The 26,160-nt window shown below is 34.0% G+C and overlaps 2 protein-coding genes across 2 annotated transcripts in view; both read left to right on the top strand.

Moving 5' to 3' along the window:
* Positions 1-25,926, top strand: part of LOC107713432 (solute carrier family 12 member 5-like) — a gene marked incomplete at its 3' end in the record, with an annotated part of 42,295 nt that extends 16,369 nt beyond the window's left edge. The window contains exons 2-7 of the mRNA XM_016518919.1: positions 17,847-17,972; positions 18,015-18,109; positions 19,131-19,262; positions 23,363-23,509; positions 25,486-25,540; positions 25,771-25,926. Coding sequence (XP_016374405.1) covers positions 17,847-17,972; positions 18,015-18,109; positions 19,131-19,262; positions 23,363-23,509; positions 25,486-25,540; positions 25,771-25,926 — 711 coding nt within the window. The remainder of the gene's footprint in view (positions 1-17,846; positions 17,973-18,014; positions 18,110-19,130; positions 19,263-23,362; positions 23,510-25,485; positions 25,541-25,770) is intronic.
* Positions 21,490-21,815, top strand: LOC107713462 (dolichyl-diphosphooligosaccharide--protein glycosyltransferase subunit 4). Its single transcript, XM_016518976.1, has 2 exons — positions 21,490-21,651; positions 21,731-21,815. Exon 1 carries the CDS (start codon positions 21,521-21,523, stop codon positions 21,632-21,634), a length of 114 nt encoding a protein of 37 aa, XP_016374462.1. The 5' UTR covers positions 21,490-21,520; the 3' UTR covers positions 21,635-21,651; positions 21,731-21,815.
* Positions 25,927-26,160: the final 234 nt, after the last annotated feature.

The raw sequence follows: 26,160 nt of genomic DNA on the forward strand, positions 1-26,160 counted from the left end.
TTTAACTTCTAATAAGAGTTTGGTAGGCTACTATGAGATGGATAGCCTAAATGTCCTAATTCAGATGGGCTACCTGTTTTTTTTTTAATGGTATATCAAAAAGTGTATATTTTTTAAATGTGATTGTTGCTACATTTGACCAGTTTTTATCATACTTTCAAAACAAAAATTTAAATAGGAAAAATATGCAATATGAAAATAATTGAAGACAAAATGTGTTTTACTGAGAAAAAACAAGATTTGGTTTTTAAAATGCCTTTTTCCAAAAGGTACGTCTGGAAAAAGAGGGGTCGTCTTATAATCAGGGTTGTCTTATAATCAGGGTCGTCTTATATTCGGCCCAATACGGTAAATCTAGACGTTTCTACGCAGCCAGTGCAGGCTCTTCATTACTCTGCACTAAACTGCATGCCAAGGGTCATGAAGACAAAACAGCTCATGACTTGTGCTGCACGGGAACTATTGCAGCCATGCGTTACTACAAAAGATCCTACCATATGTCAAGTCTTGTGTTGTTCATGTGGAATGAGCGCTTCTTAAAATAAATAACCATCTGTAACCACAGAGCTACGCTGTTCGGCTGCTTTAATGATAGGCCGCTGTGTTCATGGCCTTGTGTTTGCATTGTGCACATGGGCGAGTGTGATTTACATGTGCATGGTTCACAAACAGTTTACAGTAACGTTTATTACTCTTTGAATTGGTGCTTTGATGTTAAAATACTTTCTTCTATCCCAGGATAATATGCAGTCATTTGTAGTTTTTGCAATTTCATTTAGTACCGCTATTGCTGCAGAAATAACACACTTCACATGCTTTTTGGTCACAAATGGGTTTGCAACATTTTACATCTGTAGTATGACTTACACTACTTTTCAAATGTTTTTTCTTTTTTTTTTACTTTTATTCAACAAGGACATTAAATTTATAAAAAGTGACAGTAAATGTATTTATAATGTTAGAAAAGATTTCTATTTCAAATGCATGCTGTTCTTTTAAACTTTCTATTCATCAAATAATCCTGAAAAATAAAATGTATCCACAAAAATATTCTACAGCACAACTGTTTTCAACATTGATAATAATCAGAAATGTTTTTTTTGAGCAGCAAATCAGCATATTATAATGATTTCTGAAGCATCGTGTGACACTGAAGACTGGAGTAATGATGCTGAAAATTCAGCTTTGATCACAGGAATCAATTACATTTTAAACTATATTCACATGGAAAATTTTAAATTGTAATAATATTTCACAGTATTGCCATTTTTACTGTATTTTGATTAGAACAAATGCAGCCTTGGTGAGCATAAGAGACTACTTTCAAAAACAATATTTTGATCAAAAAAACATTTTCAGTGATAAGGACTTCCATTGCTAATTAAATAATAAAAAAAAACATTTTAATTCCTTATATTGCTTTCTAAACTGAGGTTTGCATGGAAATGCAGGGGATTTAATCACGAAAATGTAAAATTAAGATAAATAATTTACAATCAAAATAAAACACTTACTAAAAAGATAAAATATTTAATTTGTTCACCTGCATGTCATGTGACCATTAACCGACATTAGAGAACCATGAATATGCGAATATGGTATTAAATTATTTAAATATTAACTTTAAATTTACTGAATTTTTGTTAAATTTTTAGTACATTTTTGTTAATAGTCTTTATAGTTTATATTATTATTTTTTAAATTCTGTTGTAGTTATTTTACTGTTTTAGTTAAAATAAACAAAAATGAGAAATGTTTTCTTGGCAACTAGTTGAAATAAAATAAGTAGTTAGTTTTTTATATTTTATTTAATTCCAGTTAACATTTATTTTACTTCAAGTATAACAAATCTGATTTGAATGGTTTTAGTTTTATTAAATGATAATAACCCTGTTGACCCGGGAGGAAGTTTCTAGAAGAGGTTCGTAATCAATAGCTTCCTTTATCTGGTGTGTTGTTGTGTCTGTGGAGGTTCACTCAGACGGCAGCTCCTGTGTGTGTTAAGGACGGCCCATGGGGCGGGGCTTTCCTGCGTCCTTATATGGAGGCAGGCTGGTCACATGGTCGAGCCGGTGTCAAAGAGATAGGAGCACAACTGAGAACTTCGAACCACTGCTCAAACAAGCCAGCGCAGAGGAGGAGAGGCAGAGGGTGAGACAGACAGATAAGGAGACAGACAGACGCCTCACATGGTGAGAAAATGCCCACCAACTTCACTGTGGTCCCCGTGGATGATGGCAGAAAGTCCTCTCAGGGAGACTGCGATGACAACAATGTCCTGAAGGAGGAGGATGAAGAAACCGTAGGTGAGATGTTCCCTCTGATAATTTTCCAGACTGAATCCAAACAGCTTGGCTGGAGCTGGTATAACGTGCTGCTTCAGGTTAACTGAGTGGGTCACTGTCCGGAGCTTGTTTGTCTTTCTCTCTCTCTCTGCGCTGAGCGAACACGCCTTCTCTTTTCCTCTTTTCACATGGGTGAGAGGAGCATGTGCTGAAGACAAGCTCATGTGATGTTGTTCGGGAATGTTTCCTGCATCTTTTGTCATGTCATGAGCTTTGTGTTGGTCATTTAATGCTTCTTTAGTGCACGTCATCACTGGATGTGCTGAATGGAGTCAATATTTGTGCTTTTATTGCATAAACGTTGGCAGTAAACAGAGTAGCTCTTATTTCTACATTCAGTTTAACAGCATCTTTCTTGTGCCAAATAAAGCAGGGTGATACATTGAATAAATGCACTGAGTTTTGCTGGCAACATAAATGAATGCTGCAATATTCTAATGCACTTTTAAAGTTTTCTAAAAGATTTAATAATTAGACTAGTTTTGTGATCTTTGTCTTTTGAGGACAGTAGGAAAGAAATGAATAATTAGTTGTGTTTCATATTGAATATTAGTGTTAAATTCACTGTAATTTTTGCGAGTAAATGTAAAAATCATTTGAATCACCATAATGCTTATTACAATATTTTGTTCCTATATGCTTACTGAAATTCACTTTTGTTTTGAAGGCAGTAGGATACAAAATTTAGTAAAAGCCTTTTTATATTAAACATTCAAGGTAAAAAGCATCATCTTGACTAGTGTAATTTTTATGCACTTTAGTATTTGGATGTTAAGTTTTCTGAAATATTTTATTATTGGACTAATTTTGTGTTTCTTGTCTCTTGAGGACATTAGGATAGAAATGTTTTTAGTAATTTAATATTTAAAGTTCAGTCAAAGCTCTAAGCAGTAGGATTCATTAATGTGAATCACTTTCAGTGAATCGAGTCTCTGATTCAGTGAATCATTTGCATTGTCAATCTGAAGTGTTTCCCGTGACACTTTACTTTTTAAGAAAAATGTTTCAACAAAAAAAGTTAAAATAGTTTCAAAAATTAAATAAAATATTTTTTATTTATATAATAGCACATATATAATATTATCCTTTTATTTATCCTTGTATTATTTATTCTTAAGTTCATTTAATAAAAAACAGTATTGAACTCAAGCATGGATTATCTTAAACTAGTTATTTACAGTATTTTATTTAATGCATTAAAGATGTAGGTTGAAATTATGGTTCCTCTGTTTGAGAAAAACATTGATTTCTTTCCAGTTTTTATTAGCACTAGTGCCAGTCTCTAAGTTATAACATGCATTATGCTGTGTAATAAGCACAGGTCATTGAGTTCATCTTCAGAAACTGACCCTAATTACATGATTCACCAGCTGATGGCTTTTCTCCTGCTAATTGCTACCCTGGCTTACAATTATGGCCCAAATTTTACAGACTCAGTAGAGCAACAGAAATGTTTCTTGAGCAGCAAATCAGTATATTAGAATGATTTCTGATGTATCGTGACACTGAAGACTGGAGTAATGATGCTGAAAATTCAGCTTTGATCACAGGAATCAATTACATTTTAAACTATATTCACATGGAAAATTTTAAATTGTAATAATATTTCACAGTATTGCCATTTTTACTGTATTTTGATTAGAACAAATGCAGCCTTGGTGAGCATAAGAGACTACTTTCAAAAACAATATTTTGATCAAAAAAACATTTTCAGTGATAAGGACTTCCATTGCTAATTAAATAATAAAAAAAAACATTTTAATTCCTTATATTGCTTTCTAAACTGAGGTTTGCATGGAAATGCAGGGGATTTAATCACGAAAATGTAAAATTAAGATAAATAATTTACAATCAAAATAAAACACTTACTAAAAAGATAAAATATTTAATTTGTTCACCTGCATGTCATGTGACCATTAACCGACATTAGAGAACCATGAATATGCGAATATGGTATTAAATTATTTAAATATTAACTTTAAATTTACTGAATTTTTGTTAAATTTTTAGTACATTTTTGTTAATAGTCTTTATAGTTTATATTATTATTTTTTAAATTCTGTTGTAGTTATTTTACTGTTTTAGTTAAAATAAACAAAAATGAGAAATGTTTTCTTGGCAACTAGTTGAAATAAAATAAGTAGTTAGTTTTTTATATTTTATTTAATTCCAGTTAACATTTATTTTACTTCAAGTATAACAAATCTGATTTGAATGGTTTTAGTTTTATTAAATGATAATAACCCTGTTGACCCGGGAGGAAGTTTCTAGAAGAGGTTCGTAATCAATAGCTTCCTTTATCTGGTGTGTTGTTGTGTCTGTGGAGGTTCACTCAGACGGCAGCTCCTGTGTGTGTTAAGGACGGCCCATGGGGCGGGGCTTTCCTGCGTCCTTATATGGAGGCAGGCTGGTCACATGGTCGAGCCGGTGTCAAAGAGATAGGAGCACAACTGAGAACTTCGAACCACTGCTCAAACAAGCCAGCGCAGAGGAGGAGAGGCAGAGGGTGAGACAGACAGATAAGGAGACAGACAGACGCCTCACATGGTGAGAAAATGCCCACCAACTTCACTGTGGTCCCCGTGGATGATGGCAGAAAGTCCTCTCAGGGAGACTGCGATGACAACAATGTCCTGAAGGAGGAGGATGAAGAAACCGTAGGTGAGATGTTCCCTCTGATAATTTTCCAGACTGAATCCAAACAGCTTGGCTGGAGCTGGTATAACGTGCTGCTTCAGGTTAACTGAGTGGGTCACTGTCCGGAGCTTGTTTGTCTTTCTCTCTCTCTCTGCGCTGAGCGAACACGCCTTCTCTTTTCCTCTTTTCACATGGGTGAGAGGAGCATGTGCTGAAGACAAGCTCATGTGATGTTGTTCGGGAATGTTTCCTGCATCTTTTGTCATGTCATGAGCTTTGTGTTGGTCATTTAATGCTTCTTTAGTGCACGTCATCACTGGATGTGCTGAATGGAGTCAATATTTGTGCTTTTATTGCATAAACGTTGGCAGTAAACAGAGTAGCTCTTATTTCTACATTCAGTTTAACAGCATCTTTCTTGTGCCAAATAAAGCAGGGTGATACATTGAATAAATGCACTGAGTTTTGCTGGCAACATAAATGAATGCTGCAATATTCTAATGCACTTTTAAAGTTTTCTAAAAGATTTAATAATTAGACTAGTTTTGTGATCTTTGTCTTTTGAGGACAGTAGGAAAGAAATGAATAATTAGTTGTGTTTCATATTGAATATTAGTGTTAAATTCACTGTAATTTTTGCGAGTAAATGTAAAAATCATTTGAATCACCATAATGCTTATTACAATATTTTGTTCCTATATGCTTACTGAAATTCACTTTTGTTTTGAAGGCAGTAGGATACAAAATTTAGTAAAAGCCTTTTTATATTAAACATTCAAGGTAAAAAGCATCATCTTGAATAGTGTAATTTTTATGCACTTTAGTATTTGGATGTTAAGTTTTCTGAAATATTTTATTATTGGACTAATTTTGTGTTTCTTGTCTCTTGAGGACATTAGGATAGAAATGTTTTTAGTAATTTAATATTTAAAGTTCAGTCAAAGCTCTAAGCAGTAGGATTCATTAATGTGAATCACTTTCAGTGAATCGAGTCTCTGATTCAGTGAATCATTTGCATTGTCAATCTGAAGTGTTTCCCGTGACACTTTACTTTTTAAGAAAAATGTTTCAACAAAAAAAGTTAAAATAGTTTCAAAAATTAAATAAAATATTTTTTATTTATATAATAGCACATATATAATATTATCCTTTTATTTATCCTTGTATTATTTATTCTTAAGTTCATTTAATAAAAAACAGTATTGAACTCAAGCATGGATTATCTTAAACTAGTTATTTACAGTATTTTATTTAATGCATTAAAGATGTAGGTTGAAATTATGGTTCCTCTGTTTGAGAAAAACATTGATTTCTTTCCAGTTTTTATTAGCACTAGTGCCAGTCTCTAAGTTATAACGTGCATTATGCTGTGTAATAAGCACAGGTCATTGAGTTCATCTTCAGAAACTGACCCTAATTACACGATTCACCAGCTGATGGCTTTTCTCCTGCTAATTGCTACCCTGGCTTACAATTATGGCCCAAATTTTACAGACTCAGTAGAGCAACTGAACGCAGGGTTATGTAAGCGGGCAGTTTTCAGTGTTGTGCAACGGCTGTTTTTCTTCCCCGACTCTCCTGCGAGATGAACACGGACTCAGATTCCAGTCAATGCTATTGATTTGTCATGTTGCCTGCTTCCTGTTGGTTCCCGCCGGTGGGAGTTTAAGACCCCACCCTTCACATTCCCCGTAATCTCTGGAGCTGCTCTTTGTCTGTATATCTTTTGGGACATTACAGATGAAGGTCACGGCTCACGGTGTACACACTAAGTTATAACATGCATTATGCTGTGTAATAAGCACAGGTCATTGAGTTCATCTTCAGAAACTGACCCTAATTACATGATTCACCAGCTGATGGCTTTTCTCCTGCTAATTGCTACCCTGGCTTACAATTATGGCCCAAATTTTACAGACTCAGTAGAGCAACTGAACGCAGGGTTATGTAAGCGGGCAGTTTTCAGTGTTGTGCAACGGCTGTTTTTCTTCCCCGACTCTCCTGCGAGATGAACACGGACTGAGGTTCCAGTCAATGCTATTGATTTGTCATGTTGCCTGCTTCCTGTTGGTTCCCGCCGGTGGGAGTTTAAGACCCCACCCTTCACATTCCCCGTAATCTCTGGAGCTGCTCTTTGTCTGTATATCTTTTGGGACATTACAGATGAAGGTCACGGCTCACGGTGTACACACAGAGCTGATTTCAGGCCGTAACCACAAGAGGCTTCTTATAGATAAGGACACTCTCACTCCCTGCGTTTCTGCCTGATTACATATTACTAGGATACGGTGCTGCGGCCGACATCTGTATCCAATTATTCCAGATCTCCACCCATGAAAAAGGCAACCTGAAATTGAATAACAGAGTAACTGTAAACCCTCTCAGCGTGTGCTTTATCTACTCAAAGCTTTCAGCTCAGCGAGAATAAATATAGTTATATGGACTTGCATTGTTGGATTAAGTTTTATTAAACATAATTTTAGGTGTAGCATATGCAATGCTGCAGAAAACACTGTAAGTGTGATGTATATTAAACTGAAATCAGCAGGTTTGGTTCACACTTGTCTTCAGTTTTCTGCTGATTCTATGGCGCAAAGCAAGATTATTATTAAAAACATCCACGTCCTAAACAGCGCAGCAGCTTGTGCGTATGATAACCGTTGTTAGTGGCCCTAAAATATAATTTTTGATGATTCCAGGGCAGTGAATCATGATTCCACCCTGTGTTGGAAACCTCTTTATTCATTAGTAAGTCCATACTTAAGGTTAGCAGCATCAACTTTTGCACAACATGCATTTTTAATGCTGTGAAAACACAGATGTTTTGTCTCTAAGTGGAGTAGGCACTGTTTGTTTAATGCATAAGGAGGATTTTGAAAGTATGCATGGAAAATAATGAATTTCTACATGGATGTGAAGTGGTTGGTGGTTCGATGAAATAATTTCGGTCAGTTCTCATGCATAGTGTGTGTAATGAGGGTGGCTTCAAATGTCTGTGTGTCACTGGTTGGTTACGAAACCACGACTGCTTAGAAGAGAAAGACTGGTCAAACTGAGTGCACATTGAATTTCTGCTTTCTGAAGAGATGATTGTTTGTGTCAGACTGAGATTGAATATGGCAATGAAACTGTTTAAGGAACTTCATGTTGCTAAAGATTGATACAAAATCTTTGTCTCATTGTAAGAAAAAGTTTTTCAGTGGCTCAGTGGTAGAGCATTGTGTTAGCAGCGCAAAAGGTCGTGGGTTCAATTCCCAGGGAACACACATACTGGTAAAAAAATGTATAGCCTGAATGCACTGTAAGTCACTTTGGATAAAAGCGTCTGCTAAATGCATAAATTATAATTATTATAATTATTTTCGCTAGAAAAGCAACAAAACATTTTTTTATAAATGAAATATTTTTTTGGAATTTCTAATTTTTGGGGGAATTTTTATTATTCAAAACAGCTTCATGTTATGAAACATTTGAGTTCAAAACAAAAGACTCAAAATAGTAAAACTAATGTTGTATAGACTCTAAATTCTCATTGTTTTTTGTTTTTTTTGGGACATTGTAAACAATTCAATTATACTTTATAACCTTAAAAACGTAATATGTTTTTCTTTTCGGACACGTCCCACTCTATATTTTCATAATGCTTCATGTTTCTTCTGCCGTTTTCACATGTAATTAATGAATAATGAATGAATCAAGACGTCCTTACTGCTGATGATATCCATGCAAATGTCTACCACCATAGAAAATCATTTTATTTCTCTTTTATTTACGATAAGTCTAAAATAATTGCAAAAACAGCTTTACATTATGAAACACTTGAGATGGAAACAAAAAACTCTTTTTTGATTCTGATTGGACGAGCTGTATTGCATGGAAATTGCGACCAATTAAATTCCACATTGTGCTTACACTTAAAAAAAACCCATGTTGTTTCCTTATATTGAATTGTTTGGGACACGTCCCACTGTATTTTTCTAATACTCCATGTTTCTTCTGTCCTTTTCCCATGTAAATAATGTAAAACAGTCCTCACCGCTGACATCCATGCAAATATATCTACCACAGTGTAAATGTTACAAAGCATCGGACACATTTGTACCAGCTCAACTTGAACCTGAACTAATGTGGCAAAAATGAAGTCTTGGTTTTAGGCTTCATTAGCAGTCCTGCATATTCACTGCTGTATCTGTGGGCTGTGCCTGATATCAGCGAGATCATAAAACCTCGTTCGTTCTTCTAGGATGTGTTTTGTAGTTTTTGTGTTCCCATGACGTCATGATCTGCAGGCCTCCCCTCTGTCACTCTAACTCCAACCAGATGTGGAGAATGTAGAAATCCTGCAGTGAGTTTGTGTGTCAGTGTTCACAGCGCACCCTCTTTACACAACATCAGCGCTGCGTTTGCGTTTGCACGTGAGACAAACCCTAATGCCGTACATTCCACTTCATACATCTGATAAACCAGACGTGTTTGTTTTTGATCTCATAATTCCTTACACATCCATGTGTGTTACTTAAAGCAATAGATCACCCAAAAGTCTCATTATATATACTCACTCGCATGTCATTTCAACCCTGTATGCTGTTTTTGTGGATCACAAAAGGAGAATTTTTAGATGTTTTGTGAGGTCAGTTTATAGTTTTATGTGAGGGACAAAATTGAGGTATTCATGGAAAAACTCAGAAAGCATTCGGAAATGACATAATGGTGGATAATGACTTGAATTTCAATCTTCCTCACATAAAGCCATTATATGACTCACTGCCTGGGTCATATGGATTATTCTTTTATGGTACTTTTTGTTGTTGTTGTTTTGCTGCAAAAATGATTTCTAAATAAGTATTTTTGTCTTGTTTTCCAGTACAAATATTCATAAATCAACACTGCAGGAGAAAAAAACAGCAGAAAAATAGAAATACTAGTAATTTTTTGCCTGGACATTTTCTGTTAAGTTTACAGACATTTCCTTCAACAAAATGCAATACATCGTTCAAAATACGGGTAAAACACCTGTGAAAAATCATTACAATAAATTCATATTAGCAGGGTACTGTTTTACAGTTATATACACTTACTTGAGAAACAAAATTACTGAAGATATTTAGTGAAAAAAATATCAAAATTAACCGAGTTTATGCTTAAAACATAAACTGGTTTTTAGGCAAAAACTCACTTAATTTTGATATTTTTTTTTCTGGAAAAAAGGAATTATGTTATTTTGTTCTTTAGTAAATAGATCTTGATTTAAGAATTTTTGTACTGGAAAACAAGACAAAAATACAGAGGAAGAAAATCATTGTTGTTTATAGTAAGGAGCCGCATTTTTGTGTGTTTACCAGAAAAAGTAAAATACTGTATGGATTTGGAATAACAAGAAGGCAGTGTTATTTTAGTATTTTTTTTTATACTATTATAGTTTTTATTCATATTTTAGAATGTTAGCTTTTATTTTTATACTTTAAATTTATGAATTTTTCATTTAAATGTTAGTAATTTTGTTATTTGCTTTTGTCATTTTTATTAGTTTTAGTTTATTTTAAATATTTATATTTAGGCTTAATTGAACCTTTTTTTCAGTTTAAGTTTTATTATTATTTTTTTCCAGTTAGTAATTTTAGTGCTTCAACTTAAACTATTTGAAAATTAGAACGAATGAAATAGGTTTTTCCTCTAATATCTATATTTTATTTCATTTCAACTTCATTTCAATGAACAGACATGTCTTAATAATTTTAGTTTAAATAAATAATAATGAGATATAATGAGATTTTTCATTCCCGGGTGAGCTGTTCCTTCAATACTGGGAATCAAGGAGCCCCAAAAGGTGAAAACTTGTGAGTTTTTAAATGAAATGCATGGGTAACACCAACAAGAGATGATCCGAATCCCTCGTACAGTTTGTTTCAGGAGTGTTGAGCACATTTTCACCGATCTGTTGTCATTCAGAAGCTTGTACTTCCTGTTTCCTGTCAGACCGATTCTGGCCTCCATGTGCTGCGGCTGATAAGGGTCTGTGTGTGTTTCCCTGCCGCTGCAACACATTGAGCGCTGACCCGCCGGCTCCACATCCTCTGACGGACACTTTCCCTTTCCCAGCTTCAGTTCCTCCAGAGAACAGCTCGCTACCCAAACTTTCATTTTTACAGCCTAAAAGTCTGAGAAAGCAGTGGCCAAACATTGTGTATTTTCCTTCAGCAGGTTGGCGCCTTCCTTACGCCCCATTCACACGGGGCGTCAGCGTCAACGCCTCTCGTTTGAATGGAGTGACGTCAAGCGTTGGCGAAATGAATTGTGGGTCACATAAAGCCATTATATGACTCACTGCCTGGGTCATATGGATTATTCTTTTATGGTACTTTTTGTTGTTGTTGTTTTGCTGCAAAAATGATTTCTAAATAAGTATTTTTGTCTTGTTTTCCAGTACAAATATTCATAAATCAACACTGCAGGAGAAAAAAACAGCAGAAAAATAGAAATACTAGTAATTTTTTGCCTGGACATTTTCTGTTAAGTTTACAGACATTTCCTTCAACAAAATGCAATACATCGTTCAAAATACGGGTAAAACACCTGTGAAAAATCATTACAATAAATTCATATTAGCAGGGTACTGTTTTACAGTTATATACACTTACTTGAGAAACAAAATTACTGAAGATATTTAGTGAAAAAAATATCAAAATTAACCGAGTTTATGCTTAAAACATAAACTGGTTTTTAGGCAAAAACTCACTTAATTTTGATATTTTTTTTTCTGGAAAAAAGGAATTATGTTATTTTGTTCTTTAGTAAATAGATCTTGATTTAAGAATTTTTGTACTGGAAAACAAGACAAAAATACAGAGGAAGAAAATCATTGTTGTTTATAGTAAGGAGCCGCATTTTTGTGTGTTTACCAGAAAAAGTAAAATACTGTATGGATTTGGAATAACAAGAAGGCAGTGTTATTTTAGTATTTTTTTTTATACTATTATAGTTTTTATTCATATTTTAGAATGTTAGCTTTTATTTTTATACTTTAAATTTATGAATTTTTCATTTAAATGTTAGTAATTTTGTTATTTGCTTTTGTCATTTTTATTAGTTTTAGTTTATTTTAAATATTTATATTTAGGCTTAATTGAACCTTTTTTTCAGTTTAAGTTTTATTATTATTTTTTTCCAGTTAGTAATTTTAGTGCTTCAACTTAAACTATTTGAAAATTAGAACGAATGAAATAGGTTTTTCCTCTAATATCTATATTTTATTTCATTTCAACTTCATTTCAATGAACAGACATGTCTTAATAATTTTAGTTTAAATAAATAATAATGAGATATAATGAGATTTTTCATTCCCGGGTGAGCTGTTCCTTCAATACTGGGAATCAAGGAGCCCCAAAAGGTGAAAACTTGTGAGTTTTTAAATGAAATGCATGGGTAACACCAACAAGAGATGATCCGAATCCCTCGTACAGTTTGTTTCAGGAGTGTTGAGCACATTTTCACCGATCTGTTGTCATTCAGAAGCTTGTACTTCCTGTTTCCTGTCAGACCGATTCTGGCCTCCATGTGCTGCGGCTGATAAGGGTCTGTGTGTGTTTCCCTGCCGCTGCAACACATTGAGCGCTGACCCGCCGGCTCCACATCCTCTGACGGACACTTTCCCTTTCCCAGCTTCAGTTCCTCCAGAGAACAGCTCGCTACCCAAACTTTCATTTTTACAGCCTAAAAGTCTGAGAAAGCAGTGGCCAAACATTGTGTATTTTCCTTCAGCAGGTTGGCGCCTTCCTTACGCCCCATTCACACGGGGCGTCAGCGTCAACGCCTCTCGTTTGAATGGAGTGACGTCAAGCGTTGGCGAAATGAATTGTGGGTCCGTCGCGTCGCAGCAGAAGTTGAAAACTTTTCAACTTTTCAACTTTTCAAGCGGCAACGCAGGCGTCAGCCAATCAGATGACCTTATGCAAATACCCTAGTGCAGACGCTAGCCAATCGAAGTCATGCAACACCAGAAGACTAATGTGATTGGCTGTTGTCACTATGACGGTCGCGTCAGCACCAAGCTTCAGAAACGCCCTCCGTCAAGCGTTAACGCTGACGCCCCGTGTGGTGAATGGGGCGTTAGAAGCCAACGACCTGAAATAACCTTCAAGTCATGAGCATTTAAACCAGATAACAGTGCACAACCAGCCTTATAAATGCAGTGCCTGTGCTAATAATAAGACACACTGAACGTCCCGTTGCCTTGTAAGGGTTTGAATGTTTTACAGGCCTGGTTCTGTGCAGGGTTCATTTAATTGGGTCTCTTTTCTTGTTCATATATTGGTCACATGATGTTCGTCAGTGTTAGCCATGCATGTTGCATTCAGGTCAAGTCAAAATGCTCAAAATGTTTAGACAAACACTGACTCCTTTGACATTTCTCTTTTTGAGTATCTTATTGTGTAGCAAACTATTTAAAAAGAGAAAGCATGAATGTAGTTTCATGTACTTTAAAACTAGGGCTGAACGATTAATTGCATTTGCGATAATATCATGTGAGGCTGACCGAGCGTGACCTGGACAGCTCACTAAATCACTTCAGTCAATCTTTACATGCCATTCTTTGTGATTTGGCCCTCTCTGGCAGTAGCTGTAGATTAAACGTGGGTTTAATCTGCGCTTGTTATTCCCGCTGCGCTGCGCTGATTCACTGCTGCCATTGCATCAAGATAAAGTTACTCTTCAGTTTCACAGCTCTGGGTGACACACAGAAATCACCGGCTAGAAACACAGCTGCTGCTGCTGCTGCTGGAGTCCATTAGAAACTCAATTAGAGATCTTAATGAACAGACATTTTTGCAGGAATATACAAGGAAAAAACATTGTCTTATGCATAACTTAAACATGTTTTTAAACATGGAATGTCATTTTGCATTGTTATTGTCTTTTTCAAGGCTATTCAAATATTAAGTCAATAACGAGATGATTTCACTTCCAGTTCATTCATTCCACTGGAAACGGAAGGTGAAGTCCAGCATTCCATCATCCATGCATAGCCTACACAAAACCTGCATGCTGTGCACTGCATATATACTTAACACTTAAGCAGCAGTGTGAGTAGTATGCAATGTGAACACAGTCCATGTTCAGGTAACAGTAGGACAGACTGATTTAAAGCTCATCCATCATTGTCAGCGACTCACTGACCCCCTCTGCTGGAGAAACTTTGCTTTTGTTAATACATATTTAGAGAGATAAGATATTGCATTTGCACAACTGATATCTTTGTTTTTGCCTGTTAAAATGCATGAAATGTTTTTAAGGTTCATTTGATTTAGTCTCTAGGTTGATTTCTGTTCTCATAATAGAGACCGTGTTGAATGAAATGACATCCTTGTGTCCTGGTTCTTTATTTTCTGTAGGTCAGAGCAAATGCGCGCGATATGAAGAGTTTGTGACAGACAGAAATAATGACTGTCAGACAGAATTCAAATCCTCAGCATTGAGCTTTAGGCTACAGTTCTTTTGCCACATGATTATTAAAGAATTGCAAGATTTAAATCAGTCTTGATCCTTCTAACGCGGTCATATTCTACATAATAATAATAATAATAATAATGCCAAAATATGAATATTGAATATAATTGTAAGTGTTAAAAGTTATGAAGTATTAAAATCAGTATTGTTTGTTATTATTATGTTTATTATTATAATAAATATTATTATTTATTATTATTATTATTGCTATTATTAATAATAATAACAATTAAAATATTTTTATCATTTATGTTTGCAGGTGTTTTATTTTATTTTATTTTATTTTAAAATGTTGATTCTGTTTCATATTCTACTCATTTTGTTCTGTTTTTTATTTTATTTGACATTTTACTTATTTTGTTTTTGTTTTATGCTCTATTTTATTTTATCTCTAATTTTTCATTCTGTTTTATTTCTTATTTTATTCTGTTTTTTATTTTATTTGACTTTATTTTATTTATTTAGTTTTATTTTATTCAGTTTTACTTCTTATTTTGTTTTGTTTTATACCGTTATTTTTTTTTTAGTTTTTCATTGTTTTATTTCTTATTTATTTATTAAATTTTTTTTTTTTCGCTTAAATTTATTTAGTTTAATTATGTTTTGTATTGTATTGTATTTTTTATTTTATTTAATTGTTTTATTTTATTTTTATTTTGTATTTTGTTTCATTTATTTTATTTTATTTTATTTTATATTTTATTTTATTTTTCAATTATGTAAAAAAAATGTGACTCAGATCCCCTCAGGATTTTTTTTTTTCACCTGTTTTATATCCAGCAGGTGAAAATGGTGCAGCTGATCATGTGTTAAATTAACAAGAGAGATGAACATTTCCTCAAATCATGTGTCAACTGCTGCAGAACAACTTACTCCAGTAAATAAATGTTGTGTGGTATTAAAGGCATGCTTCTGGCCGTCTATGGTGTTGTCGCTTGCAATTAGGAACAATTGATAATCCATCATTGTTGTCACCACCAGCATCCGGTTTAGTCTCGGTAGTTAAGGGGGCTGAATTCTCGCTGAGATTATTGCTATATCCATCTTTGACTTCCATGATGTCTGCAGTTAGAGTGTTTGTAAACACTGGGCTAAAGCGCCTCCTCTGTCATGTCTGGAAGAGGAATGGTCTTAAGCCAAGCACATGCAGTGCAGCGCTGCTGATCGGATGAACTCCATGATCTTGTAGGTACCATCAGAGCCGTCTGGTTCTTCCATGGTTTTACCCGAGACTGATTGTAATGGAACTATAAAACCTCCCTGAGTTTCCAGTTGCAGTAGAGTTTATGGCGGCTTGGCATGGCATGTTTTCCAGCTTATGCAGCGTTGTTTAGATGGTTAACAAGAATTACACATTTTTTTCTTTTCTTGTGATCATGCAAATCTTCAGCAACATGTCCTCAGCAGATATGGCAAAAAAATAACTTTTCTTAATAGTATTTTTGTCTCGTTTTCCAGTAAAGATATCTGCACATCCTTTGGAAAAGAAGCAAAATTGTTTTTTTTACATGTTTTAGACGATGTATATTGATTCAATTTGTTAAAATCTTTCTTTAAACAAAATTTGCATACTTTTTATGCATTCTATTTATATATTTTTTGTAACTTGCTTTAAGGATGCAAATCATTTTTGTTGAAGGTTTTTATTTATTGATTTATTTTGTTCCCTGGAAAATCACACAAAATACCGATTAAAAAACAGCTAGCATTTTTTTGCCCCTGGAGCCAAATGTCCATCCATTTATTCATCGCTTCTGTTTTGCTCACTCATTCATTCTCCATGCGTGTATCTCTGGATGAAGGGAGCGCATCGTGCAGCGTTTGAACAGTTGAATGAAGGGCTGTGACGTCTGCAGTGATATAAGCATATCTGTAATCTAGGTCATTTTTGATGAAAGTGGATCACGTCTCGTGAGATTTGGCATTACTGTATCAAGTGTCTGTAGTCATAGATGCACATGTGAGTGTGAACCGAATATAATACTGATAGTTCAAAGCTAAACCATTCAAAGGGTGAATAGATAAACACTTCACAATTTACAAAAGTTCAGAAGAGATTTCTGTCAAATACTAGCAACTGATCACTTTATGTTTTATCTGTTTATAGTTGCTTTGATTCCATAGTTAAACACCTCAACCGGGTTCTTACCAAAACATGCTGGCTAGCATGTTTTGTTCTGGTGGAGTTGTAGAACTGGAGATTGTGGCTCAACCGGTAGAAACATGATGCTAAAACACCAGGGTTTCAATTCCAGTGAAGCACACTTACTGATTAAACGTCTATGTTGAATGCATATGTAAAGGTGCTTTAAATAAAAATGTCTGTCTGATGCGTTTGTGTAGATGTCATGCATTCATGTATTTAGAGTGAGCTGTGACTTCAGCATCACTTTGAATACTTTTCCTCCTTGCAATTACTGCATAAATGTGTGCACCAAACAGTTTGAACTCGTTTCAAACCAGTTTGCAAATGCACTATTGTTTCAGGCGGTATGAAAAATGACTCGTATGCACATTAGAGCATCTTGTGGTTTCATTGCATAATCATACATTTACATTTATGCGTTTTGCTGATGCTTTTATCCGAAAAGATCAGAGAAGCAAGCCAACAATAATCATAACATACAATGCCAGGCTTATTAGACAACATGCACAGATTTTGATGGATCTTTGAGCTGGAAAACAGTCGCATTTGTAGCTTTTTTTTTTAAGTTTACCATTAAACATACTCTTGGACTTTACTGTTTACAAAGTTAAACTGTTCAAACATATTTAACTCAGCATCTGCGGCGTGACAAAAGATTAATCTTAAGAAACTATATCTTGTGAACAGCGCGTCGTTCTGAATCTGAATTATATGCTGCGTTGAAATTAGAGGTCTGAGGAAATGAATAAAGCGATGTAATCTGAAAATAAATCCTATAGTGACGCAGCCCAGTCCAGATGTTTATTTAAATCACTGCTATTGAACATCTATATATAAGCACAACCCCAGGCGGATCAGTGAGCGAGTGCCGAGTAAGTGCATGTTTTCAGCTATACGTTTGAGGTTTATAAGTGCTTTAGTGCCATCAGACTGTCTGAGCGTCACAGAGTTTGACCAGTGAACCGGAGGACATTGATCACCATCATGCTCTAATTATAGGAAAATCATTGCGTCTGACCGGCGGCAGTGATAGGAAGTCTGCTTTTTCCTAATTTACCCAACAGACTACACATAACAGACCATAAACGCCTCTCGCTTCACAAGCAAACAGCATTTTAGTGGCAGATCTCCTGCAATCACCTGTAATCTTGTCTTTTCCCTCTCTTTCTCTCTTGTTCTGTTGCTCTCTCCATCTGTCTGTCTGTCTGATACAGGTGATGGAAACCCGAGGGAAAGCAGCCCCTTCATCAATAACACAGATGATGATAAGGGAACTCTGTATGATGGGAAAAACATGGCACTTTTTGAGGTATCTTCAAACTTCCCTCTCTTTCTCTCTTGTTCTGTTGCTCTCTCCATCTGTCTGTCTCTGTCTGATACAGGTGATGGAAACCCGAGGGAAAGCAGCCCCTTCATCAATAACACAGATGATGATAAGGGAACTCTGTATGATGGGAAAAACATGGCACTTTTTGAGGTATCTTCAAACTTAATTTCAATATTATTGAATATGTTTATTTTATTAGTTAAGTTTATTTTATTTTATTTATTTATTTATTTTTGCAGATGATTTCTTTGTATTTGACTTTTTTTTTGTTCCATGGCAATTTTGCATATTTATCCTCAAATGTTAATTTCAGCAATTCATCTTGACGGTTTAGTTTAGCTTTTTTCTTTTCTTTTTTAATTTACATTAGACTCTTTCATATTTTTTTATACTAATTAAAATGCTAAAATACTAATTAGTATTTACAAAAAACTAAAATTATGATAACTAATCACTGATTCAATAATAATTTTAATAGTACAATAAATACCACTTTGATGTATATTTTATAATTTAAGTAATATAATAATATAACTAAAATATATAATATTTTTGGCATTACAATAATATGAATTTTGGTGGAAATGAGCTAAAATAACATAATACAATATATTAATAACATAAAAAGTCATAATTTTTTTATTAAGCAAAATAAAAGTACTACATATATTTGCATTACAATAACAAGTTTTTTGGTGGAATAAGACCTAAAATAATGTCATTATGCAAAAATATGAATAGCCCAAAAATAACTAAATAAACAAACAAAAAACTGGCATGCTTTTTCTTTATGCAAAAATGTAATATCTTTTTGTTCTTAAGTAAGATGTTCTTAATAAGTTTTGTGATATTTATATTATTGCATTGAAGTCTGAACAAACTCTTTGTGTTTGTTTTCAAGCCATCATGGCTTTTCTCTACTCTGTTTTCCACATTCTCGTTTCATGTTTATGATCACAAATAAAGTAGTTCATGGGTCATGAAGTTTATTTTTGTATAATTTTATGATTTTGGACAGACAGAGCTGTTATTACGTCCTTTGATTTTGGTGCCTGCATGTATTTTTACTCAGGGTTTTTACGAGACATTGTTTGAAATGAGGTTTGAAATGCATCGTTTGTGTTTGCTGGCTTGCAGTTTTTCATCAAACACATGACCTTTACCCTTTCAGGAGGAGATGGACAGCAATCCCATGGTGTCATCGCTGCTCAGCAAACTGGCCAACTACACGAACCTCACACAGGGCGTCAGGGAACACGAGGAGGCCGACGAGGATGAAGGTGCCAAGAAGCAGACAGTCAAGGTAACAGACTGAGAACCATTACACATCAGAAAAACATTTAGTTTAGTTTTTGGACCATATCCTATAAATTTGGCACTAGAGAACCGCCTAAACTCATTTTATCTCTAGACATGAAGTTACCTGAGTGAGAGACACACGTGAAGCCGAGCTTTCTGTTGGATGTTTGAGCTTTGTGTCTGTGTACTCTAATCGAAAACAAATCGGACACACATTCTCAGCATTCTTTAGCCTTTGTTGAAAATACGACAGGAAATGAATACAGGTCAGATCGTTTGGAATGTCTGATTACAGAAACATGTCGGAAATGACCTGAACTTCTCATAGTTCCATTGTTCCATTTCACCATTCAGGAAATGCAATAAACCTTAGTCTGAACCAGGGTTATTATAAGTTAGCCAAAAAAATTTAATAAAATTTTGATGTTTGGGGTTCCTAATTTGATTATATTTAATTCTTTGGAGATTAAGAGTTAATATGGTTAACTACCACTAAAAACTGAAATAAAATATTAAAAAGCTCTTTAAATTATTTTATTTCAGCTAGTTGACAAGGCAACATTTCTCGTTTTAATTTCGTTTTTTCCTATTTTAGTACTAAAAAACTAAAACTGAAATAAAAATGAATACATTTCTGATTTCTGTAAAGCATCATTACACAGAATTAATATTGTTAACTAAAACTAAAAACAAAGTTTGTTTTTACTTGAAATAAAATAAACTTATTCATAATTACAAAATATATGAAAAATGTTTAATATATTTAATGTATATAAAAATATATTTCAGCTAGTTGCCAAGGTATCATTTCTCATTTTCATTTATTTTGTCTTGATGTACTAAAATAACTAAAACTGAAACTGAAATAAAAATGAATGAAAAATATATAGACATAAATACAAATGACTAAAATCCACAACAAATTTACTAAAAACTAACATTTAAATGAAAACTGAAAATGTAAAAAAGAAAAACTAATTGAAAATATTAATAAAAACCACAATAGTGTCTTATTGATACTAAAATAACACTAGATGCCTTATGTATATCCAAAAAACTTGATATGCCATAACACAGAACAGTATTTTACTCTCAGCCTCGTTTTATTCACTTTAAATTAAATATGACGTCTAAGGTTCATCTATTGCAAATGCTTATGCAAAGATGTATTAACACATGCACAAATGCAACGATTTTTCTTTGATTTCCATTTCAAGCCCAGCGGGCATCATATTTTTGAGTTCTCGTGGTTATTGCTGACAGTCAGTAAAAATGTTGAAGCAATGGCCAGGCGATAGCCACAAACCACAGTCCCCAGCCAGTCTCCCCGTCACTGGACATCTATCTGTGATTGGACAAACACGCTCTCATTAGTCCTGAGACGACGGGCTTCAGACGCTCAGACTGCGGGACACTTTGCAGTTCATCCAAATTTTGCTCTTTGCATCAGGAAAGATCGCTGAAGCTCTTGGGTTCATCTATATAGTGTATTTGACTAAAGCCGAATCCAGCAGGAACAGTTTCAAAACCGTTCATCTCAACTCGGTATGCTTTTATAATTATATATGCATTCGTTTTTTTGGTTGTGCACAGGTTGGTTATGATTTTTGTAGTTATGATGCTACTTGTGCATGAAGATTGAAGCAATCAGTTGTTCAAGAACTCATGCCTGGAGTGTGAATCTCAGTGTTGGATCATTTATGATTTGGATGGTTGACATGGATTACGTCTCTTGTAAGGCTGAAAGCTTTAAATGTGCATTTAGATGCAACAGCACTTATGTTTGAGATCTATATCTGGTTTGCATTTCATATATGTGACCCAGGACCACAAAACCAGTCATAATGGTCAATTTTTCGAAATTGAGATTTATGCATAATCTGAAAGCTGGTGCAAACAAATCAAAATACTGAGAAAATCGCCTTTAAAGTTGTTCAAATGAAGTTCTTAGCAATGCATATTACTAATCAAAAATTAAGTTTTGATATATTTACAGTAGGAGATTTACAAAATATCTTCATGGAACATGATCTTTACTTAATATCCTAATGATTTTTGCCATAAAAAATCAATCATTTTGACCCATACAATGTATTGTTGGCTATTGCTACAAATTTTTTGTATGCTATGTTTTGTGCTCCAGGGTCACATATATATATATAAAAGTGCCCCTTTTTGCAGAGTTGTAGCGTGCCGCTGCATGAGACCCCGTGCTCTTACAGGCAGTAGTTTGTGAGCTGGTCTGTGCTGTTTTGCAGTGAGATGGTGACTGACGTGCAGCTGGCCATCTTCGCTAACATGCTGGGCGTCTCGCTCTTTCTGCTGGTGGTTCTCTATCATTATGTGGCCGTGAACAACCCCAAGAAGCTGGAGTGAGGCTGTGAGAGAGACAGGTGAGCGGACACAGCGTATCCCAGCAGCCTCTGCTCCGTCTCAGTAGATGATCATCACTGCTGTGTGTCTCTGTTTCAGGATGAGGACGAGGAACCGGACGCTCAAGCAGCCTGGACATCTGCATTTTGTATGAAAATGATGTGAATAAATTGTCAGAGTGTGAGACTGTGTGTGCGTGCGTTCTTCATGTTAATCACAAGACGGCGTTCTTTCAGAAACACATGGGTGTTTTTTCTACAAACCCCAGCGACTTAAGACTGCTTTTGTTGAAGAATTAAATATGTATTCAAAATTTTAACATAGCAAATTCCTCTTTTATCAAAGCACTTGTTTCTTCTATCAGGAACCATTTGAGCTGTTTAGGTTCCTGGTTTGGTTGTATGATTCTTTGAAGAATAAAATATTGCTTTTAATGCTTCATTACAGGTTCTTCAGATCAGTGTTTTGATTTCTGGGTTCTATCCAGTTATTAATTTTAACTGCACTGTAAAAAATAGAAAATCAAAGATCATTGGAGTACATTTTATAAGACAAGACTATTTTAGTTTTCTGTGTCAAAATGTATTATTTAATTCAATGTGTTACTTGCTGTTTCTTAGTAATTAATTGCAAAATTTGCTAGCAATTTCTGAAAAAAATAAAAAAAAATTTGTTACTTGAAATAAAATAAATGTTTATGGAAATGAAATATAAAAATTAAGCTTTGAAAAACTTTTAAACTTTTAGTATTGCTTATTGCTAGTAAATTTCTCAAATAATTACAAAGAAACTGCACATAACACATTGAATTAAACATCAAATTTTGAACTGAAATTCTACTTTCTTGTAAAATGTACTGCAAATCTTTTTTTTACAGTTTAGTTGCCAAGGCAACATTTTTTATTTTCCTTTAGTTTAACTTGAAGTACTAAAATAACCAAAACTAAAACTGAAATAAAAAATTAATAAAAACTACACATATATGTGACCCTGGAGCACAAAAGCAGTCTTAAGTCGCTGGGGTATATTTGTAGCAATAGCCAACAATACATTGTATGGGTCAAAATTATAGATTTTTCTTTTATGCCAAAAATCATTAGGATATTAAGTAAAGATCATGTTCCATGAAGATATTTTGTAAATTTCCTACCGTAAATATATCAAAACTTAATTTTTGATTAGTAATATGCATTGCTAAGAACTTCATTTGGACAACTTTAAAGGCGATTTTCTCAATATTTAGATTTTTTTGCACCCTCAGATTCCAAATTTTCAAATATTTGTATCTCAGCCAAATATTGTCCTACCCTAACAATACATCAATGGAAAGATTATTTATTCAGCTTTCAGATGATGCATAAATCTCAATTTCGAAAAATTGACCCTTATGACTGGTTTTGTGGTCCAGGGTCACATATAAAAAAAAACGAATAAAAATGACGAAAACACAATTTAGTAAAAAATTACTAAAACATTTACTAAAAATTAATATGAAAACAGAACATTTAAAAATAGAAACTAATTCAAAATATAATATAAACTATTATAACTACTAAAATAACACTGCTGGTACATGCGTGTAATTTTTAAATACTAAAGCACAAAAAGTTCTTTGTGGCATTAGTGTGCAAAACCTTTCAGGATTTTCATTGTTAGATTTTCTGCCTAATTATTGCATGCATGTGCGATCATTTTAAGCATGCATTTCTTATGCAATGTGTCTGTGTGCAGAGTCCACAGATGGGGACGTTCATCGGGGTCTACCTGCCCTGCCTGCAGAACATCCTGGGAGTGATTCTCTTCCTGCGAATGACGTGGATCGTGGGAACGGCGGGAATCCTGGAGTCCTTTATCATTGTGTCCATGTGCTGCTCGTGTGTAAGTCCAGACCGCACGACTGCACGAGTGCATGGCTTCAGGGGTGGTCCTCTTTCATCTGAACTCACACGTCTCTAACGCCGCTGCTTATTTATAAACCACAGCGGACAAGCGTCTAATTCACCTCAGCCTTCACTTACTAGTGTCATTATACGTTTCCGGCGATCTAAAGGTTTGGCTCTCACAGAAACCATCAACATCTCAGAGCTGCCAGTTTATGTAACGTCTGTTAGAGATAAAAGACCGTTTTAAAGTGTGATTAAAGCTTGCATTGAGGAGACGTATTTGCTTCCTCATTTAGGAAGGTAAATCAATATCAGAGCAGTGTTTACAGCCTGATTTTCTTCCTTAATATGACACAGTATTGAGTGGAACAGGATGCTCAACAAGAATGACAAATGCAGGACTGCTGGACTTAATAGGAACTGACTGAATGTGGAAAAGTTTTTATTTATGACAAATGTTAAAAAGTTAGAAAAGGAAGTTATTTTGGAAGCCGATCAAGATGAAAAGATTTCAATATGCAGAAAAAAAATTTTTTAGCTCAAAATTACACACACACACACACATACACACATATATATATATATATATATATGTATGTATTCTAGATATTTTTATTTTTTACAGGCAGGAATGAAAAATGCTAGACTGGACATAATAGTGTCCCTTAGGAATTGATTGGATGATTAAAAGTTTTTTCTTCCATTTTAATATTCCATCGCATTTAAATAATAATGTAAATAATGATTTATTTATCGTTTATTTCTAAACCACTCTAGCGTAATCTAACATGATCAGAATATAAATGATTCCCATTAAATATACTGTATATATGAATGTTTTTATAATCAGTGAAAGCTCGTTGTGTCTGTATTTGGCCAGTTCAAGCAACTTTATTTCACTCGTTAAGCCTGTGGCTGTTAATTGGCTTTAGTCCAGGGATTTAGACGTTCGGCTCAAGGACACTCAGACTCAGCGGCCGGATGCAGATGACCTTCAACAGAACTAAACGCTCCTGGAAAAAGAAAAGAGAACCTCATTATTGTGCTGTACATTGTTATCTTGAAATGATGCTGATTGAGTTTCATTGACCTGTTTACTTTATTAATACATGTTCCTGGTCTGAATGTGAACGATTCATCAGCGCATGTTATTCTAAAAATAATCTTTGTGATATGATGATAGCTGAATATGAAACTTCCTTTACAGTATTATTTAAATTCTAATGGTTAATATTATGTAAAATACTGTAATATTTGGTAAAATATTAACTTAATTTCTCTTAATATTTATTTTTTCTTCTTCTTAAATAATACGAATAAATATTTGTAAAAATTAAATCAACATTATACTAAATATTACATTGTTTTATATAAGATGCTTTTTTATTTTTTTTATAAGAAAACATATTTTAAAAATAAATATATAAAATGATTGTTATTATTTTTCATTAAATAATGAAAATATTTTAACAATTAAATCAACATGATACCAAATACAACATTACTTTATATAATCTTACACATTAGAATTGATGTGATTTCAGTCAGTTTTCTTATCATTTTTATTAAATAATAAGAAAAATATTTTCAAATGTAAATAATTTTAGTAAATATTAAATTGTTGTATATAATATTACACATTAGAATTAGTATGATAATGATTTTTCTTATAATTATTCACATTTTAAAATGTTTGTCTTGTTATTTAATAAGGCCCGTGGACATTTCTATTGAATAATAAGAAAATATTTTACAATTTAAATCAACATTTTAGTAAATATTGCATTATTTTATATAAAATAGAATTAGAATTTGATTATTTTTATTTTATTTTTTTTAAATAATAAGAAAAGGCATTTATTTAAAATTTTTATTTTTTTATCTGAATTAATAGTAATTGGTTAAAATGTTTGTAATTCTTAATGATTTTTTATTCTGATTTAATAAAATACTGTGGACACTTTTTTTCAGACAATGTTGACAGCCATATCAATGAGTGCCATTGCTACAAACGGTGTTGTTCCAGGTAAGACATTTTCATATTAAATGTATCGCTCTCAACTTGTATTTAAACAGGAAATGTCATCATGATCTGCATAAAACCAAATTAAACCTCAAATACCCAACCAGCGTGAACGATTATGGTGTTTATAGCAAACGTAGCGATGGTTTCCAGTAGAAATGTGCTGCGGTCGTCATGTTTCACAAGGGCTTGTCGTCCTGTGTCACATTTCCACTGCTGATGTTTTTGTGCAGCTGGAGGCTCGTACTACATGATCTCTCGCTCTCTGGGCCCGGAGTTCGGAGGCGCTGTGGGTCTGTGTTTCTATCTGGGCACCACATTCGCCGGTGCCATGTACATCCTCGGGACTATCGAGATCCTCTTGGTGAGTGTTGTGTGTGCAGTTAAAGGTGCAGTCAGATTAGGGCCAGAAAATCCAAAGACAAGAGATTTTAGAAATCGCCAATTAGCTACTAGGACATAGTGATCATCTAAGAATAACTTTAAACTTTCAATTGAGGAATTATCCAATGATAGCTGTGAATATTCATGAAATATTCTCAAAGTTTCTGCTGCCGATATAAAATTAAGCAACATGGTGAATATTTTATTTTATTTTATTTTATTTTATTTTATTTTATTTT

This window comes from Sinocyclocheilus rhinocerous, unplaced genomic scaffold (genome assembly GCF_001515625.1).
Source record: "Sinocyclocheilus rhinocerous isolate Xijiao unplaced genomic scaffold, SAMN03320098_v1.1 scaffold1575, whole genome shotgun sequence".
Classification (NCBI taxonomy): Eukaryota; Metazoa; Chordata; class Actinopteri; order Cypriniformes; family Cyprinidae; genus Sinocyclocheilus; species Sinocyclocheilus rhinocerous.

Bases quoted from the DNA above. Each gene is read 5' to 3' on its own strand.
- LOC107713462 (XM_016518976.1), top strand. From the start codon at position 21,521: ATGGTGACTGACGTGCAGCTGGCCATCTTCGCTAACATGCTGGGCGTC.